This window comes from Neovison vison, chromosome 6 (genome assembly GCF_020171115.1).
Source record: "Neovison vison isolate M4711 chromosome 6, ASM_NN_V1, whole genome shotgun sequence".
Taxonomy (NCBI): Eukaryota; Metazoa; Chordata; class Mammalia; order Carnivora; family Mustelidae; genus Neogale; species Neogale vison.
In genome coordinates, this window is record NC_058096.1 from 115437019 (window position 1) to 115456679 (window position 19661).

Sequence of the window (19661 nt, forward strand, 5' to 3'; positions counted from 1 at the left end):
CTGTTGGAATGAAGATATTAATGGTACTATCTCATAAGTTGCAAAGATTTAATGAGTTAAATATTTTTTGTGAAGTGGTTAAAATAGTGCTTGGCACTGTCTTATATACATGGTGGCTGTCATCTGTTATATCTTGATCCCCCATAGAACAACTTCAGGTATAAGTACCCATCCCTTGTGCTACTGCTTAGAATTTCTCTCCTTCCCACCTGAAACTTGCTGCCTGTGTGCCTCTTGTGCTGTGTTCCCAAGATAGACCACCCCAGAGTTTACCAATTCCATAGAAGGACTCACAAGACTCAGCACATAGTCATTCTTATACCAGCATCTGTGAACAGTGATTGGATACAAAGAAGAATCCCAAAAAGCAAAAGTACAAGAGATGGTATCTGGAGGAAACCAGGCTCAGGTTTCCAAGAGCCCTCTCCCGGGAGAGTCCTGAAGGAAACGCTTAATCCCTCCAGCAACAAGTTTCTCATGAGAGACTCAACACCTAAGGTTTTACTGGGGGCTGTTCATGTAGGCCCCCTCAAGTACCAAAATTCCAGACGCCCAAAGGAAAGCAGATGTTCAGCAGAAACCACATTACTCACACAATGAGCCACTCTTTTGCAGGGAAGGTTTTGTTTCAATGTGGGAATTGTTTACCAGTGAGGTCCTCGGATGCCAGCCAAGGACGAACAGGCCTTTCTAAGGACCGCAGTCTCATGCCTGCTCTGTTAACTCTTCTCTGCACAGCCTCCATGACCTTTGCTTTGCCATGTTTTGAGGGAGAGGGCCTGCTGTGATGGTTCTGGTCCTGGTATGGAGACAAGTAGAAACAAAGTGGAAGGAAATTCTGTGCCTCCTTCCCATGTCCCTTCATTTCTTTCATTCCTTTCCCCTCTTCCCTAGGATAGTAAGTTTGTATTTCTTTTGAAGTGCAGTTAAGTTTTTTATCAATCCTTTTTTATACCAAAGAGGCAGCATTAGCTCAGGGGTGTAACTTGTCTTGGAGGAGTGATTCTTCTTGTAGTGTTAATGTGAATGGGCTTCTGGGAGCAGAACCTTCAGTTGTGTGAATGATAGATCTCTATGTAAATATGCATTTTTCTGGGGACAGAGTTTATAGTTTTTACTACATTTAGAAAAGGGTTTTTGACCCTAAAAAAGATGAGAGCCAGTGGATCCCAATATTTTTAAAAGTAGTATAAGACTGTCCACCTTGGTTAGAATTTATCTATTTGAAGAAGAGTATAGGGAAATAATCATCACAGCTGCCATTTATCGAGTTCCTCTACATGCCTGGCACTGTGGTACATATCGTAGTGCTGCAGAGAATCTTCTCAACAGTCATTTTGAAAAAAGTAGCGGGGTGCCTGGGTGGCTCAGTGGGTTAAAGCCTCTGCCTTCGGCTTGGGTCATGGTCCCAGGGTCCTGGGATCGAGCCCCATATTGGGCTCTCTGCTCAGCACAGAGCCTGCTTCCTCCTCTCTCTCTCTCTGCCTACTTCTCTGCCTACTTGTGATCTCTGTCTGTCAAATAAATAAATAAAATATTAAAAAAAAAAAGTAAGTGACTTCTTTAGGCCTCGTAGCTAGTAAGTGGTGGAATTGAAATTGAACTAAGGCCTGACTCCACTGCACATCATTCCAGGTTTTACTAATGCATCTTAGGTCTTAATAATGTATCCTTTAGTGTAATGAAATTAAATGTATTCATTTTTTTCCCTCAAATAGCGATTGAGAACCATTTTAACACTTTTGTACAGATTCATATATTTCATTGAACATATATGTATGCAGCATTATTAAATTATCTTTTTGAATAGTATGTTGTACTTTAAAAAATTACATAAACTTATATCTCACATTTATTTCCCACGTTTAAAAATAGATTCAGCAGATTATTGAAGGAAAACTCTTCCCAATGAAAGCTCTGGGTTATTTTGCTGTTGTTACAGGAAAAGGTATGCAAAGAGGGATTATTATATAATTTAAGTTTTTCTTGTTTTCAAATAAAATTGATTTTCTTAGACCTCCATCATCTTTCCCTAGGAAACAGCTCTGAAAGCATTGAAGCTATAAGAGAATATGAAGAAGAATTTTTTCAAAATTCAAAACTCCTAAAGTAGGTATATGGTTTAAATATTTTAAAATTTTATACTGAGGAAGTAGCTTAAACTGTTTTCACTTAAACGTTTGTTTTATAGCTGTTAGTTTAACATTGAATTTCCAGAATTTTTCCCAAATAACGATCTCTATCTAAAAGGCAAGTCCTCAAGCTACTCAGAATGAGAAGCAGCTTATCACCTGGTACAACACATGTTTGTGTGATAAACTGCCCCTTGGACTGTGGGCACTGAAAGATAACACAGACACCTCTTTAGTTTTATTTATGAAGTGATATTTAAAAATCAATACTTAACATTTTTATTTATCTTTTAAAGAAACCCATCTTGTATTTTATATTTATTTTCTTTCTGTCTTTCTTTCTCTCTCTCTCTCTCTTTTTTCTTCTTTTCTCTTCTCTTCTCTTGACTTTTTTTTTTCTCTCATAAATAAGTAAGTAAGTACCCTGCCCCTGATGTGGATATCAAACTCACAGTAAGATTCGCCTGCCCTTGGGGCGCCTGGGTGGCTCAGTGGGTTAAAGCCACTGTCTTCGGCTCAGGTCATGATCCCAGGGTCCTGGGATCGAGCCCCACATCGGGCTCTCTGCTCAGCAGGGAGCCTGCTTCCTCCTCTCTCTCTGCCTGCCTCTCTGCCTGTCAAATAAATAAATAAAATCTTTAAAAAAAAAAAAAAAAAGAGATTCTTCTGCCCTGGGGCGCCTGTGTGGCTCAGTGGGTTAAAGCCTCTGTCTTGGGCTCACATCATGATCCCAGGGTCCTGGAATCCAGCCCCGCATTGGGCTCTCTGCTCGCTAGGGAGCCTGCTTCCTCCTCTCTGTCTCTCTCTCTCTGCCTGCCTCTCGCCTCTCTGCCTACTTGTGATCAATCAATCTCTCTCTCTCTCTCTCTCTCTGACAAATAAATAAATAAATAAATCTTTAAAAAAGGAAAAAAAAAAAAGATTTGCCTGCCTACCAGAGTGCCTGGGGGATTCAGTCGGTTCAGCATCTGACTCTTGATTTTGGCTCAGGTCAGGATCTCAGGGTTGTGGGATTGAACCCTGTGTTGGGCTTTGCACTTAGTGGGGAGTCTGCTTGAGATTCTCTCTGTCTTCTCCCTGCCCCTCTCCCTGCCTGCGGCCATGCGCACGCTCTCTCTCTCAATAAATAAATAAGTAAAGTATTGTTTTATTGTTTCAAGATTTTATGTATTATTTGAGAGAGAGTGGGGCAAGCAGGGGGAGGATCAGAGGGAAAGGGGCAAGCAGACTTTGTGCTGAGCACAGAGCCCAATATCAGGCTCAATCTAATGACCCCAAGATCATGACCTGAGCTGAAACCAAGAGTCAACAGTTGACCAACTGAGCCACCCAGGCATCCCTAAATAAATAAAATCTTTAAAAATCTTTAAAAAAAAAAAGACTTGCATGCTGAGCCATCCAAGTGCGCTCAACAATTACATTTTGAGTACACATATTTGGTTCTCTTTCAGTATTGGGGAAAGTTGGAGTGGGGGATGAGGATGTCAAAGGGATAGCCCTAAGTAAATATTGACAGAAAATAACAGAAAGTAAGATCCGGACAGAGAAACAAAAAGGAAGAGTTAAGGGACAACTGAATTATATTAAAAATTACATAGAGAGTCTCTAAAAATGGCAACATATATTTGTGTCTGTATTAGTGTAGTAAGTCAAGATAGCTCTTGAAAACGTAGGTACTAGAGCTGACAAGTATATGGAACTTCAGCTGTCCAACATGATAGGCACTAGCCTCAGGTTAGATTTCTGTTTCTCCGTCACACCAGCCATACATTCCAAGGGCTCAAATACCCCATGCGCTTAGTAGCTCCCATGTGGGTAGCTCAGACAGAGGACATTTTCTGCATCATAGAAGGTTTTATTGAACAGCGCCAGTATAAAATATGAGAGTCACTATTCTCATTATATTATAACAAGCACATTTTCAAACCTGGTGAGAGTGTTGTCCTTTTTGCCATTTTTATGTACATAGCTCTTGTTATTTTTTAATAGGACAAGCATGCTGAAGGCACACCAAGTGACTACAAGAAATTTAAGCCTAGCTGTTTCAGACTGCTTTTGGAAAATGGTACGAGAGTCGGTTGAGCAACAGGCGGATAGTTTCAAAGGTAAGTTAACAACTTTAGACATTTCTTTAATTGGCAGTCTTAGGTATCCAGCAGATTCTTTATTCCCTAAACAGTTGCTTTTTAGCTCATTGTCTATTAGCTAGCATGTGGAAAATGGGAAGAATAGAAATTTTCAGTTGTTCAAGAACACTTTCTCCTTCAGAGGAAACATCGCAAGGAGCACTTTGCAGAGTTAAATAGAGTAAAAAGTTTGCAGTAGTGTTTGGGAGAAAGCTTAGTAAACTAGAGAGGACTCAGATGCCCCTGTTTTAGGGGGAAGAGGGGAATGGTGTTGTAGGCAGAGCAGCCTCTGCTTCAGCTCTGTTGTCCTAGTTCCTGAAGCCCACACTTTCCTTCCCTTTTCCCACTTGGGAATTCTACCTGCTTAGTCCCTCAGCAACCCTATGAGTATTGTTATTTTTCCCATTTTACAGAAGAGGAAACTGGGACGCCAGGGTAACTTACCTAGGTGATGCACTCAGTATCACACACAATAAATAATAGACCCAAGATTTGAATCATTGTGATGTGACTCCAGAGTCAATGCCTTAGCAGCTGTACTAAGCTGTTTCAGCTCTGTGCTGTGTGGATTGAAGATGGAGAAACAAGTCAAGAAGATTGGTTTGGAAAACTGTTGCAATAGTGAGATTCTGAGGTGTTGAGAGCCAGAATACTCAGGAGCAGTAGATACACACCAGAAATTCAGTTAGTACAGAGATAAGTCAGGTCACCTTTAACCACTGCAGCTGGATAGAAAGAGAATCCTGAAACTGGAACGTCTTTCCTTCTTCCTTAGCAACACGTTTTAACCTTGAAACTGAGTGGAAGAATAACTATCCTCGCCTGCGAGAACTTGACCGGGTAATGTTTGTGTGCCTCATGTATTTTGCATATGGCTTGTTTAATATTGTGCTCCAACAGAATTTATGTTGATGAGCAAAGTCTGGTAAGCCACACTGCTTTGGTTTTGACCATAGCATTACTAATTTAGAGCTGCAAGAATACAGTGTCTGTATAAATGCAAGAGTGCAGTTCTCTTCTATAATAATTTAAATTATTTAGCACATAATATTAAAAAATAATTTTAGATCATGAATTGCTAAAGCAAGTGTTTAAAAACACTGAAAAAGTGAGGAACATTTCTTTAAAGGTCTTTATAGAATTAATATATGTGTAATGTAAACTTTTAAAAATTATACATCAACTTTTTTACCTTTTCCGTATTTACCATGGAGAAATATACTCTAATTTAGTGGGACTTAAATATTGGTTTTCTTTGATTTTAAAATGCTATGTGTTATAAAACACTGCATCAGTTTACTAACGCTAATAGACTAAATTAATATGTATTGATATTTTCATTTAACACTTGTTACATGAAAAAATACACTCAGAATTGAGTGAATAAGATAGATATCTGTATCCATGTCTTTGTTCTTATCTGGCTACTGGTATTCCTAAAAAAGAGAGTAGTAGAGAAGAACATTACTTGCTGGTCATGCATGCTTCAGACGTAATCTAACCCTACTAGCCTGTCAGAGGCCTTCTTTTTAGTTATCTCTGAAATTCACATCAGGGAAGATTAATCTTATGAAAATCTTATTTACTTGTATCTTTATTATCTAGAATGAACTATTTGAAAAAGCAAAAAATGAAATCCTCGATGAAGTTATCAGTCTGAGCCAGGTTACACCAAAACATTGGTGAGTATTTGACCTTTTCTCAAAGATATTACTCCATGGATTATAATGAAATATTAAAATTTAGATAAATCAGTGATTTATTGTAGCCTTGGCTCATCCCCCCGAACAGTAAATAGCATAAAAGTATTTCTTTTTGCAAAATCTAACTACTATTGTTGTCTAGCTAATTTTTTTAAAAAAGGCTATTTCGGGACACCTGGGTGGCTCAGTTGGTTAAGCTGCTGCCTTCGGCTCAGGTCATGATCCCGGGGTCCTGGGATTGAGTCCCGCATTGGGCTCCTTGCTCGGCAGGGCACCTGTTTCTCTCGCTGCCTCTGCCTGCCTCTCTGCCTGCTTGTGTGTACTCTCTCTGGCAAATAAATAAAATCTTTAAAAAAAAAAAAAAAAGGCTATTTTAACTGAACTCTCAGGAAAATACTTACATGGCTTCTCCCAAACTAATTTCTACCGTAAGATAATACTACAACATACAAAAAACATTCTGCTTACTGAAAGTGGTCAGTCTTAAATATAATTATATATTTATTAAGTATCTTTCAGAAAAGGTATTCTGAAAAATTGCTTTCTGCATGGTCCTTTTAAATCTTAATTTGTCTTGGACTTCTTTTTACCATGTAAAAATTTTGATTTCTGTCAAGTTCTTTAGGCAAAAGTTGCATCAAGTTGTGTGTTATATAAAGATTAGTCTATCAAGGGCTGCCTGGGTGGCTTGATGGGTTAAGCCTCTGCCTTCGGCTCAGGTCATGATCTCAGGGTCCTGGGGTCAAGTCCCACATCGGGCTCTCTGCTAGGCAGGGAGCCTGCTTCCTCCTCTCTCTCTCTCTCTCTCTCTCTGCTTGCCTCTCTGCCTACTTGTGATCTCTCTCTGTCAAATAAGTAAAATCTTTAAAAAAAAAAAAAAAAGAGTCTATCAAAACTGGTTGTTCTTATAGGGGAAGGGAGGGAGAAATAAAACAAGGCAAAATCAGAGAAGGAGACAAACCATAAGACACTCGTAATCATAGGAATCAAACTGGAGGGTCCGTGGGTGGAGAGATGGGGTAAGAGATGGGTGGTGGACATTAAGGAGGGCACGTGATAGGAGCGCAGGGTGATAGAATGATCACTGATTTCTGTCTCTGAAACTCAATACATTATATGTTATTTAACTGAATTTAAATAAAAAAATAAATTTTAAAAACCTCATTGCCCTTGTTAGATTAATCACAGAGAACAAAACTATAGGGAAAACTAATTTGTAAAGGGAAAAGAATATGTATTTTCATGTTCTCATTTCTGAGTAAGAACAGTTGGTGCTTTTTGTAATACGTGCCTCTTGTTTTGTACAAATCATATTTTAAGTTGAATTTTATTGGAGATTTAAAAAAATAGGTAAATGCATTATTTTGAAAAGTAGTCATGCAAATCTCTTCTGGGGCAAATTATCACCTTCTCATTATTATTTTTTTTTTTTAAATTTTCACCTTCTATTTATGTTTAAGTGAATTTTGGCGCTCTTAAACTTGTTGGAATAGGGCACTGAAACCGAAATAGGTTCTGTGTACCTCAGGCAAGGTGTGTATAAATAGCCTTGATTTTTTTGTGTGTGATCATATTTTAATTAACAAATTTTTTGTGCATGAATTATCTTTATAATGAAGTCTATAGCGTTTTTAAGAATTTATCATTCTTGGACTAGAACTAAATGTTTTCTGTTCTTCGGTTTGCTCAGCTGAAGTTTTAAATTGAGCCTAGAGAATAGTGTCTAGTCCTTAAATTTGAGTTCAATATTCAATATTATTAGTTTATTTAGTATTGTTAGTTTCCCCACATCAAGGTCCTTTCTTCCTTTTCAAGGAGCCAAAGTTGGTCTGTTTCCAGTCTCTTCTCCATATCCCCAAAAGGATTCTTGATCTTACAGTCCAGCTTATCTTTGTTATTATTTGTATTTTAAGGCAGTTCTATGGCTTTCTGTAAGCTAATTAGCTTTTGAAATTGTAAGATACTCTTTGTGTGTGTACACACTCACACATGCACACATGTGCACACAAAGAGTGAATACTTCTTGTCGTACTAGGTTGTATAAGGATAATGTACATGAAAAGTGAGTTGTAAACTATTATAACTAATAATGCTGTTTATGGGAGAAAAATATGGTGCCTCTGTAAATTTCTGTCATTATCATGAAATGGGTAATTTTGTATGCTTGCATTAAAGTGAGCAATGGATATAGATGTCATTTATTTAACACACAGGTGGCTGAAGGGAATTGTGAAGGGATGAGAAGCCTGTATTTCCAGACTGCCTACTGATAAGGCAAGGGAAAGAAATAGGACATATGTCTGCTAGACATTTATTCTGTGAGCTGGATCAGATGATTCTATATCTTTTCATCAGCGTTGTTTTTTTTTTTTTTTTTTTTTCCTGGACTCTGTAGCTTAACACAAACATAGATCAAAATAGCAGGTCCTAATTGGAAGTGTTCATACCACACTGAATTCAACTGCATTTTACCCAAAGCATTTTATTTTTGCGACATAGTTGTTACTGTCCTAAGTAGTATATGTTGTTGTTGCATATGCCTTATGTGATATTTTAGGGTTGACTAAGATATTAATTATTTAATTACCAAGACTACTTGATCTATACTTTGTGATCTGGAAGCAGTATTACAAGAATTTTATGTCCCAAACTTGATTGTTTATAATTTACTTATAGGCATTCTACTGTACTGTAACTGTTTTTAAAAAAATTTGTTCGGGGTTTATATTTGACATATGATGCATTATAGGCAGAAATAGGCTCCCAGCAATTTCACGTAATATACCTCATCAGGAATCGATTACAAACATTAAGCAGGAGATATTGGTATACCATTAACATTATGTGACCATTATTATAGCTTTATGTGTTTTTCATAGTCATTTAGAAGGGTAGCTGGCTATATTGATAGAAATACACTTTTTAAAAAATGGTATGATGGTATGCATATAACTTTTGGTTAAAAGTGTTAAGTTTATTTTGTTAAAAGAGTGAAAGGAAAATGGGAATGCACAGCTGAGTTCCCTAACTCAGAGTTGAGCAATTTTAAAAAATTTCTGATATCATAATTCTGGATTTAATGGGTAAAAGGTGTTAGGTAAAGGCAGTGACAGAAAATTGCAGAACCCAGGAGGTGAGAGCAAGCAAGATGACAAAAGTGGCTGAAGACTGTTTCCTACTACACTAACCTATGGTTTTAGCATAGGGGAGGCCAGTAGCAGGAGATAAAACAGTAGATACAAATAAGATATAGATTATCAAGGGCTGTATAAGCCTTGTTCAGAAGCTTGGAATTTATCCTATGAGCACTGAAGGCCGCTGAATAACTTTAGGGCAGATTTGCGTTTTAGAAAGATCTTTGTACTAGGGAAAGTGGAATGTTATGAAGAAGAGGGCAGTGAGCAAAGAGACAGTTGGCTGTTGAAATTATGTAGATGAGAGGTGAGGGTGGCTCGAACGTGAATAGTGGTTGTGCAGATGGAGAAGAGGAGACAGTTTTGAAATATCTGAGAAGTTACCTAGAAGGTAGAATTGATAGGATTTAGTGATTGGATGCATAGATCATGGAAAAATTAGCTAAACAGTGAGTACATTTTTATCCAGTCATTACATTAATGTGAATTTGTACAATAAAGATATATTTGACAAAGATGATCACATAAGAATCTTCACTGTTGTTTTACTTATAAGTGTAAAAAAATTAAAAACTTGTGTTTTCTCTTTGAATTAACATATTTGATTTATTCGTAGACTAGATTACTGTGATGCTGTTGAAAAATATAAGATGTTGGGGCGCCTGGGTGGCTCAGTGGGTTAAAGCCTCTGCCTTCGGCTTGGGTCATGATCTCAGGGTCCTGGAATTGAGCCCCGGATCAGGCTTTTTGCTTGGCGGGGAGCCTGCTTCCTCCTCTCTCTCTGCCTGTCTCTCTGCCTCCTTGTGCTCTCTGTCAAATAAATAAATAAAATCTTTAAAAAAAAAAGAGAGAAAGAAAGAAAAATATAAGATGTTGACATGGAAAACTATATAATATGCTTTTAACTTTTAAAGTGTTTATAAATCAGTCTGTGTAATATGATCCATCTATGTAAACACATATATTTATGCAAGCATTAAATGTTTTTATTGATAAATTAAGCTGTGAATTATACTACTGAAAGAGGAATTATGGGGGATTCTTACATTTTCTGTATTAGTTGAAATTATAGAGTGAGACCTCTGCTTTAAAATAAGAAATTTCCATTTTGAAAAGTGTTTTCATTAAAATGGAGTAAAACGGAGGTAAAGTTCCTGGAGATAATGAGGGGAATACATAGAACTATAATGTTAAAGTTATATTTTGTGTAATTGTGGAATTTTACCTAGATGATAGCAAAATGTAGAATAGTGAAGTCTACAGTCACATAACATGTTAGGAAATGTAAGTAAGGGTGCATGTCGGGGTGGCAGACAGTGTAAGCACATGAGCTGGCCTCAGCACAGGGATTTTTGCTTAAGAGTTGAGGACTAATGGTCCAGAAGAAAGATTGTGGGATGAGGAGAACATGGCTTCCACTTCCTAACTGAGCAGCTTCCGGTCAGCAGAATGTAAGGACAACCACTGTCTGGAAGGGAGAGCCAGGAGAGGCTTGAGGATATAAGGAACAGGCAAAGAGTGAGAATGTAAAGTGGTTTGTTTGTTACGGAACAGAGTATAGAGGGCGCAGTAAACACGATTATGATGAAGGCAGGGGAGCAGGCGGAGTGTGGACAGAGGACAACAGCTTGGTGGTGAAAGGGGAGGTGAGGATTGGGGGGGTGAGGTTGGTGACAACAGCTACCTGTGGTGGATTGGAAAGAGGCCTCCTGTAAGAAAGTTACCATAGACTTGTCAGGATTTGATGGGCTGGAATTTTGTTATTATCTCCTTGAAAGGGTGTCTGAGATGTTAATTCTTGGCCCAGACTTCAGGGAAGAGATGACAGACCAAGTCTGTCTGTTCTGAGACAGGAGCAGCAAAAAACTTGGTGGTCAGAGGCTGGATCCTGGCCTTTTGTTCATCTTTGAGAAATCTTTAATTTGTGTTTAAAGCTATATGAATATGAATTAAGTTGAAATTAATGAATAGGAGACCCTGAGAAGCTTTTTTTTTTTCCAGTTTGCTCCTAAAAATCTCCCTGTCATTTTCTGTCATTAACACTTTGACTAAATTAACTTTGTCCTTCTGGTCCCCTGTGGTATATCCTTACCTCCTTACACTAACTCTTTGGTGTTCTGGTTGTCACTGAAAACAGACCTGAAAGTTAGCAAGGGGAAACCAGCAGCTAAGCTTATTGACTTAGTAAACTTGTTTTTACACAAGATGTTGAGTGAATATGAGGAGTTTGGATAGAAGGGAGTGTTGACACTTCTCAACCAAGAAAATTGCAACTTGGCCTTTGGTCAGCTGTTTCTGCTACCCTGAGCTTTGTGGCTGCATAGTAGCGGGTTGAGATTACTCTTAAGACTGACCACTTTGGGTAAGCAGAGTGTTTTTTATGTTGTAGTATTATCTTATAGTAGAAATTTGTTTGGGAGAAGCCACATAAATATTTTCTTAAGAGTTCAGGTTTTTTCCTTGATTTTTTTTGTTTAGAGATCTTTGTTCTTCTAAGATGTCTTTAAGGCAGGAAGGATTCTCAACTTGATTATCCATCTTTTACATTGTTACCTTTATTTGTCATGATGTATTGGACAGTTTGACATAGCAGTATCTGATAACATCTCTGTACTTTGTCCTGTGGTCTGATAAATTGTTAAAATTACACCAAGAAGTTCTCAGACTTGGTCTCCCCTTCACCATCAATATATATAAAGTATTTATTAATATTAGGCAAATAAGCCCTTGAAAAGATGCTCAGAAGTATTAATCATTAGGGAAGTGCAGAACAAAACCACAGTGAGATACCACTATAAACCTGGCAGAATGACTAACCATATCAAATGTTGGCAACATGTAGAGCATCTAGAACTCTCATACTCTCTGGTGGGAATGTAAAATAGTTCAACCATTTTGAAAAACAGTTTTGGCAGTACCATAAAAAGTTATTTGTATAATTGCCATATGATACAGCTATTCCAATCCTAGATGTTTTACCCAAGAGGACCAGTAGTATGTGCCCATACAGTGAATGCTTGTATTAGCTTTATTTGGAATAGCCAGTAATGGGAAGCAACCCAGATGTCCATTAACAGGTAAATAGATAAACCGATTCATATAGTGGAATACTACTCACCAGTAAAAAAGTGAAACATTGATATACACAACAATGGATGAATCTCAAAATTGCTGAGTAAAAGAAGACAGACAAAATAGGAGTATGCTGTATGGTTGCATTTGTATACAGTTCTAGAAAATACAAGCTAATCTCTAGTAATAAAGTGGATACCAAGGCTAAAACTTTTGGAGGTGGTGGAGAAGTTCATTATGTTGATTATGGTGATTCACACAGGTGTGTTCATATTGTCAACATTTTAAATATGTGCAATCTATTTTAAGTGAGTGATACTTCAATAAAGCTGTTTTTGAAAGCAAGGTTTTGTTTAAATTTTGGTATTTTTGAAACTTTTTTTTTTTTAATTTCAGGGAAGAAATCCTTCAGCAGTCTTTATGGGAAAGAGTATCAACTCATGTGATTGAAAACATCTATCTTCCAGCTGCACAGACCATGAATTCAGGGACTTTTAATACAACAGTGGATATCAAGCTTAAACAGTGGACTGATAAACAGCTTCCTAATAAAGCAGTAGAGGTTAGGATATAATTTATTTAAATGGGTAAGAAGCATTATCTGAAGGGAGTAGGAGCTGTGAATTTTAGGTTTTATTCCCATCACAGCCATTGTCTCTCCTTTGGGTCATTATGCTCCATTTATCCTGTACTCCTCTTCTCTGTGGTGGGATTAACATTAATGCTACTACTGGTGACTACCATTATAAAAATTTACTAATTGGTATGGTGGTGGCCTGAGAGTATTTGTTCTATTCCAAAGATAGCATATAATAAAACCAGCAAAATTTGCTCAAATATGAAATGTTTCTAGCTTTTTCTGTGGATAAGGAAAATGTTTAATGGATAAAGCATTTCATTTCTTGATTTTCTGCAGAGCTCAGTTGTACTTAATCATTTCCTTAGTTTGGGTCTTGCCAGAAGGTTAGACTAGAAATTAAAAGAAAGTACCTTGACGAATGCTTTTCTGTTACACATGGTCTCCTACTTAGTAGCTGTGTGAGCTTTGGACTGGTTGCTTAAGCTTTTTTTTGTCTGTACGTTAGGGATGGTAATGTTGCCTACCTCACAGATTGTTATAAGAGCTAAATGATATGTGGGGCGCCTGGGTGGCTCAGTGGGTTAAGCCTTTGCCTTCGGCTCAGGTCATGATCCCAGGGTCCTGGGATCAAACCCCCGCATTGGGCTCTCTGCTCAGTGGGGAGCCTGCTTCTCCCCCTCCCTCTGCCTGCCACTCTGCCTACTGTGATCTCTCCTGTCAAATAAATAAGTAAAATCTTAAAAAAAAAAAAAAGTAAATGATACGTTAATGTATGTAACATATAAAATATTTAGACATATCTGGCTCACAGTAACTGCACAGTAAGTGCCAGCTGCTGTTATCTAAGTTGATTTGCCATACGTGTTACTCTGAAGAATGATTATTCTAGCAAAGACTCAGCGTGTCCTGTTCTGTGTGAGGTTGCTCACAAAATTAGAATCAGTGTTAAAGATAATTTTATTTTTCATTTTCTTAAAAAGAAAATGTCAACTTTTTAATTATTCGGGTGTGTTTCCCCTCCTTTCCTGTCCTGCTCTGCTCCTGGCTTCTTCACCTCTTTTCTCAGCTTCTTTAAGCTTGCTAAGCACTGACAGCTGTTTTTCCAAAGCTGCATAGAACTGACCCCTGTCAGTTCTCGACACATGTACTTCAAATAACGAGGGGGCTGCTGCCACCACTCCACTAGCTTTTCTCACAGCTGGCCTTGACATCTATCTGGGCCCTGTCCCATGGTAGGATATTGTCACATCCTAAGGCTCAGCAGGGAAATGGTCATTCTCTTTCCTGCTGCTTTCTCCCTTCATGGCTGAGTGTGGCAGAAAGATGTAGATCTGCTGAACTGTCAGGAAGTAGAGATTCTCACACCTCACTGGATATTTTTGGACAGTCACGTTGTTTATGCCCTGATTTCTTAATGTTTAAAATGAAGAGCGCTAATTAAAAAATACAACATCAACTAGCCCACTTAATCCTAAGTAGATTTAGTTCTTAGTTACTTTTGACACTATGCTCTTCCTTTCACTGGCCAGGTAATTATGAGTTAGCTATTAATATAAGTTGAGTATTACTTATTTGGTATAAGTAATATTCAATATGATTGAAGGTATTGATGTATTGGTTCATATATTTGCATAAAGGCAAAGATGTGAAAAAGACTGGATCTTCACAATGATGTGAAGAAGATAAATTATTATGATATTGTAAACTTTGTACAGTATGGAAGAAGCAGTCAAACTCACATGTTATACAGAATGAAATAATTAAGTGAACTAAGTGTGGTAGGTGATTGGAGTGCAAACCTATCTCAAGGGGGTAGCCCCAGTTCAGCTGCAGCTGGTGTTGTATGGGAACTTGGGTACATTGCTGTCAGTTCGAGAGAGAGGCTGGAAACACAGGTTTTGTATGAAGTCTATTTTAGTGTTGGCTACTAATTTTTTAAAATTTAAAAACACTGTATGTCTAGAAAAAAATGTCAGGACACCCACTCTATCCCACCAGCTACCAGTGTGAATTTGTATTTGCCGCCTTTAAAAAAAAACAACTGTGGTTTCATATGTGTTTTGTGACAAGCTGACTTACTACATCCGTTTGGCTTAAATTCACGTGTTTGTCATGTTACATATTAAAGTATGTAGTATAAATACAGCTTTTTTTCTTTTAAATCTAGGTTGCTTGGGAGACGCTACAAGAAGAATTTTCCCGCTTCATGACAGAACCAAAAGGGAAAGAGCATGATGACATATTTGATAAACTTAAAGAGGCTGTTAAGGAAGAAAGTATTAAACGCCACAAGTGGAATGATTTTGCAGAGGACAGCTTGGTATGTCATTTGATTATTATATTATATTACATATATATATACTTATTGATATATACTTATATTTATATATTATTATATGTAATTATATATTACTATGTGTTATATAATTTGATTATTCTATTATAATGTAATATTATAATTATATTACAGTGTCATCCTCACAGTTTTATATAATTTCTCAAATTTATACCCTTTTTATAGGAAGTTGTTTTTATATGACTATTTCAATTGGGATATGCATTTAAAATAATGAGGAAAAGAAATAGTTTAACTGTCCGTAATCAGCCCTTTAACAATTCTCTGCTATTTGTTTCATGTCAAATTTCTCAATAAAAAGGCTTCTTTAAACTTTCACAGATTGTTGTAGACTAGCCATTACATGAGCCTGAACCACAGATGGCTCAGAGGATAGCTGCTTCTTATTTTTACCCTTGGGGGTAATGAAAGGTATTAGATGCATTGCTTTTCAGCGGATTTGAGTCATAAAATATTAGACTCCTAAAATAATGCTAATTACCACATGTTTAATGCTTAAAAGGTGCCAGAAACTCTATAATATATTTTCTAAGTACTATTTTATTTAGTTCTTAAGTAGTTTTATTATTGTCCTTGGCAAAGCTCAGACTCAAGCCCTGCTCTAATTACAAAGCCTGCCTCTTGACCTTCACCAAATCCTCCGCCTCCAGCAGATCTTTTGTTATGTAAAACGTTCACATCACCATAAACCTTGTTAATAAGCCCCTGCTCTGCTCAGACAGTTCCAAAGAGGTACCTTTGAAAGATAAGATAGAAGAGTTTTCTAGAAAAATGCATATTTCACTGGGGGCTGGTTGTATTTACAGTTTATTTTTAAGCAAGGGTTTGTCTTTGTGTTTGAAAGCTGTATTCATTCTTGTTAAATGCCTTTGAGCTTCCTGTGAGCGTCCTTTTTCATTCATTCATTCAAAAATTATAAAATTTAGAAATCAATTTTCTTATAATAACTCACATTTGCTTATAGATGTCCAGACCTTTTAAGCTTCTCTCCTTTATACTTTTCAGTGATGTTAACAGTGAAACGGGTTGTTTTTCTCTTTTCTGAAGGTGAGACATACAGACTATATGACAAAAAGGAGAGTAGCGAAGATCTAAATCATTAACTCTTGAGTACTAGGGTTCTAGGCAGATTTTATGTAGTTACATGTATGATGTATCTCTATCTCACATAGATCATTTAATTTGGTATAGGAAAAAATCTTCACTGTTTATTCTTTTGGAAGAAAGCTGACAAAATAGGCAGATAGTAGGACCCTCCTGTATTTGTGTGGGAGCTACATACTTTTATGTTTTAGGTGTAGCTGTTATTTTGTATATTTGATAAGCTATCAATTTGAATAAAATTACTAAGATGATAAGGCATAGGGGTGCCTGGGTGGTTCAATGGATTAAGCCTCTGCCTTCGGCTTCGGTCATGATCTCAGGGTCCTGGGATCATGACCTGAGCTGAAGGCAGAGGCTTAACCCACTGAGCCACCCAGGCACCCCTATACCTTCAGGCTCTCTGCTCTGATGGGAGCCTGTTTCCCCCTCTCTCTCTGCCTGCTTCTCTGCCTGCTTGTGATCTGTCTCTGTCAAATAAAAAATAAAATGTTTTTTTTTTTAAAAAGATGGTAAGGTATAAATCAAATTAGCTGTTTCTCTTTCCTTGTCATTTCAGAGGGTTATTCAACACAATGCTTTAGAAGATCGTTCCATATCTGATAAACAGCAGTGGGATGCAGCTATTTATTTTATGGAAGAAGCTCTTCAAGCTCGTCTCAAAGATAGTAAGTAGGGACACAGGTTATTGAATTTTGAGTATTCCAGTGGTGAAGGAGTTAAGTCAACTTGATGAATATTAGTTTAAAAAAAAAAAAGATTTTCGGGGCATCTGGGTGGCTCAGTGGGTTAAAGCCTCTGCCTTCAGCTCAGGTCATGATCCCAGGGTCCTAGATGGAGCCCAGGCTCTCTGCTCAGCAGGGAGCCTGCTTCCTCCTCCTCTCTCTGCCTGCCTCTCTGCCTACTTGTGATCTCTGTCTGTCAAATAAATAAATAAAATCTTTTTTAAAAAAAAGTTTTTAAAAAATAAATGAAACTGACATTTCATAGTCTTTGTCGTTAATACTATAATTAAATATTTTTGTGAGATTTTTCAGTCAACTGCTTAGTAACTACTGAAAATACTAAATAAACTGGACACATGTTTACATGTACTCATATTCTTAAACTATAAATTGAAGACTATTTTAGTGTTTGACTCTATGTTTATAGGAACTTTACAAGCAACTGTACCTTTCATAGATTATAAACACATATAATTAAATTATTTCTTCTATATGTACCATATCAATCATGTAATCTTTTCATTTATTTCAGCTGACTTTATATTGAGATAGCAGTTGGAAATAGTTAAGAAAACAAGACTATTATTAGTTTTAATTTATGTATTTGGTAAATGATCAAATTCTTGATGAATTAAAAACATTTTTTAATTTTTCTAGCTGAAAACGCGATTGAAAACATGATAGGTCCAGATTGGAAAAAGAGGTGGTTGTACTGGAAGAACCGGACCCAAGAACAGGTTAAAACAAACATATCTCTGTGTTATGATATAATTTCATTTATTGTAATTCAGGTATTAAAATACAGGTTTTCCATGCCTCCAGACCAAGCTTAATAATTTCAAATGTTTTACATCAGCCTTTCTAAACTATAATGAATCTTTAGAATAAATAGAGAACTACAAAAGAAAGTTGTTTTGGAGGGTTTTTTTAGGTTTTTGGTTTTTTTAAGTGAAGTAGCTGTGTTGTTAAAACAAAGGGAAAATGAACCATGCCCCTTTTGTGGTAGATTACTTTGTTCATTTCAATTCCCTGTTTGAGGTAAAGTGAAAATTAAAATTATGAACAGAAGTAAAAAATGACAAGGATTTCAGAGAATGTAGAGTGAATGTGATTAGAATAAAAGCTATAGTGACTTACTTTGTTTTTTAAATTTAACCTCATCTGATATCAGTTACCTCTGGATTTTTCTGTTATTTTGCTGTTGTGTTCCCAAAATGGTATAAAAATTCAGATAGGAAGAGGAACTATAGAATTTGTTCATTCAGTAAATACTTAATGAGCACTTCAGAAGAATAAAACAGTAAAGGCAAGTATAACGACAAATGAATGGAGGGAAGATGTACAGATCATTCAAGTCCCTATCCCCTACCATCTTTTTATTTTTTATCATTAGGGCTTCTTTTCCCATCTAGCAATACCACATCTCATTCTTATGTTCATTCCTTAAACTTAAGAGAGAAAAGAAGGTATAAGAATAAAAATATGTAAGTGAAGGAAGTAATGAATAAGAAAAAGAGGTGGAATCCAATCTTCTTTCTTTCTTTCAGTCTTTGAATCCATGTAATTAGAGAAAGGAGGCCAAGATATGGAAATATCAAGAGAAAAAATTTTAAAAATGGAAAATTACCAAATATGTCATTCCTATTTTCTTTTTTTTTTGTTCTCATCTTAAATACAGAATTAAGTTATATAATCAACACCCTCTTAAATACAGAATTAAGTTATATAATCAACACCCTATACACACACACACACACATATATATATATATTTTTTTTTTAGTTTCATCCATTTTTTGTTTCATAAGCTGTCCAATGTGAGTTCCAATTTGTCTTAAAAAAGTGAAGGGACAGTCTTCCTCTTCTTTTTTTCCTGAAAGGATTCTTTTGGAAAAATGAGTCATTAAGAGACTGGAGAGAAGCCAAGGAAGTGGACAGTTAGTGGTTGGATCATGCATGTTTTCAGGGAGCATCAGTTCTCTCTCTTGACACATGGGTTGAGAGGACGAAGTCTGTCCGAAGTTTTAGGAGATCCATCAGAGGTTTCTGATTTTAAGACTAGAAGAAGAATTGATTGAAAAGCACTGGCATGAGGCAGATAAACTTGGAAGAAAAATGGTGTCTGACCATCATGGCTAATGGGCAATTAGGCCTGAAGTCCCCAGAATTATCAGTGATGGCAGCTTGCCTCAGCAACTAGTGGCAAAAGTGCTTTGGTCAGTCACTCTCAGAGAAAAATAATTCTTAGTCGTAACTTATTTTCTCAGGAATTTGAACCCATATGGGATCCCTACAAGAGAAGTAGAAGAATTAGTTTAAGATTAATGCAGGGATCTGTCGCCTAGGAGAGGGATGTGGAAAACCTTCAGAGAAGAGCCCCCTCAGGGTTTCAGGGCAGCATGTGTAAGACCCAGACTGACTTTAGAACAGAGGCTGTAACTGGAAGTGTAGGGGCAGGGGCATTAGGACCACCTCGGGAGGTATTTGTATGTGTTATGTTTCGTTGTCTGTTTCAGAAGAAATCCCCTCCTGTCAGATTCACTGAACCAAGTTCTCATTCTCCAACCTTTTTATCCATCCTGCTCCCTGTTGAAAGCCACTATTCTAGACCTCATACCTAGAGGCTACTGTGAGAAACAGATTCTGGAAGAGGTTGAGACTGTACCCATGTCTCACACTGCAAGTTTCAGTGGCTGTGTAACAATTCCTTCTGTCTTTTTGAATGACTGATTT

General features: G+C 37.0%; 1 protein-coding gene across 4 annotated transcripts in view; it reads left to right on the plus strand.

Moving 5' to 3' along the window:
• OPA1 (OPA1 mitochondrial dynamin like GTPase) overlaps positions 1-19661 on the plus strand; it is a 91328-nt gene that overhangs the window by 36553 nt on the left and 35114 nt on the right. For all 4 annotated transcript variants that reach the window (XM_044252018.1, XM_044252020.1, XM_044252019.1 and 1 more), the window contains 9 exons: positions 1876-1948; positions 2037-2109; positions 4122-4237; positions 5034-5098; positions 5864-5940; positions 12564-12729; positions 14915-15067; positions 16764-16872; positions 17587-17666. In XM_044252018.1, the coding sequence (XP_044107953.1) occupies positions 1876-1948; positions 2037-2109; positions 4122-4237; positions 5034-5098; positions 5864-5940; positions 12564-12729; positions 14915-15067; positions 16764-16872; positions 17587-17666 (912 nt within the window). The remainder of the gene's footprint in view (positions 1-1875; positions 1949-2036; positions 2110-4121; positions 4238-5033; positions 5099-5863; positions 5941-12563; positions 12730-14914; positions 15068-16763; positions 16873-17586; positions 17667-19661) is intronic.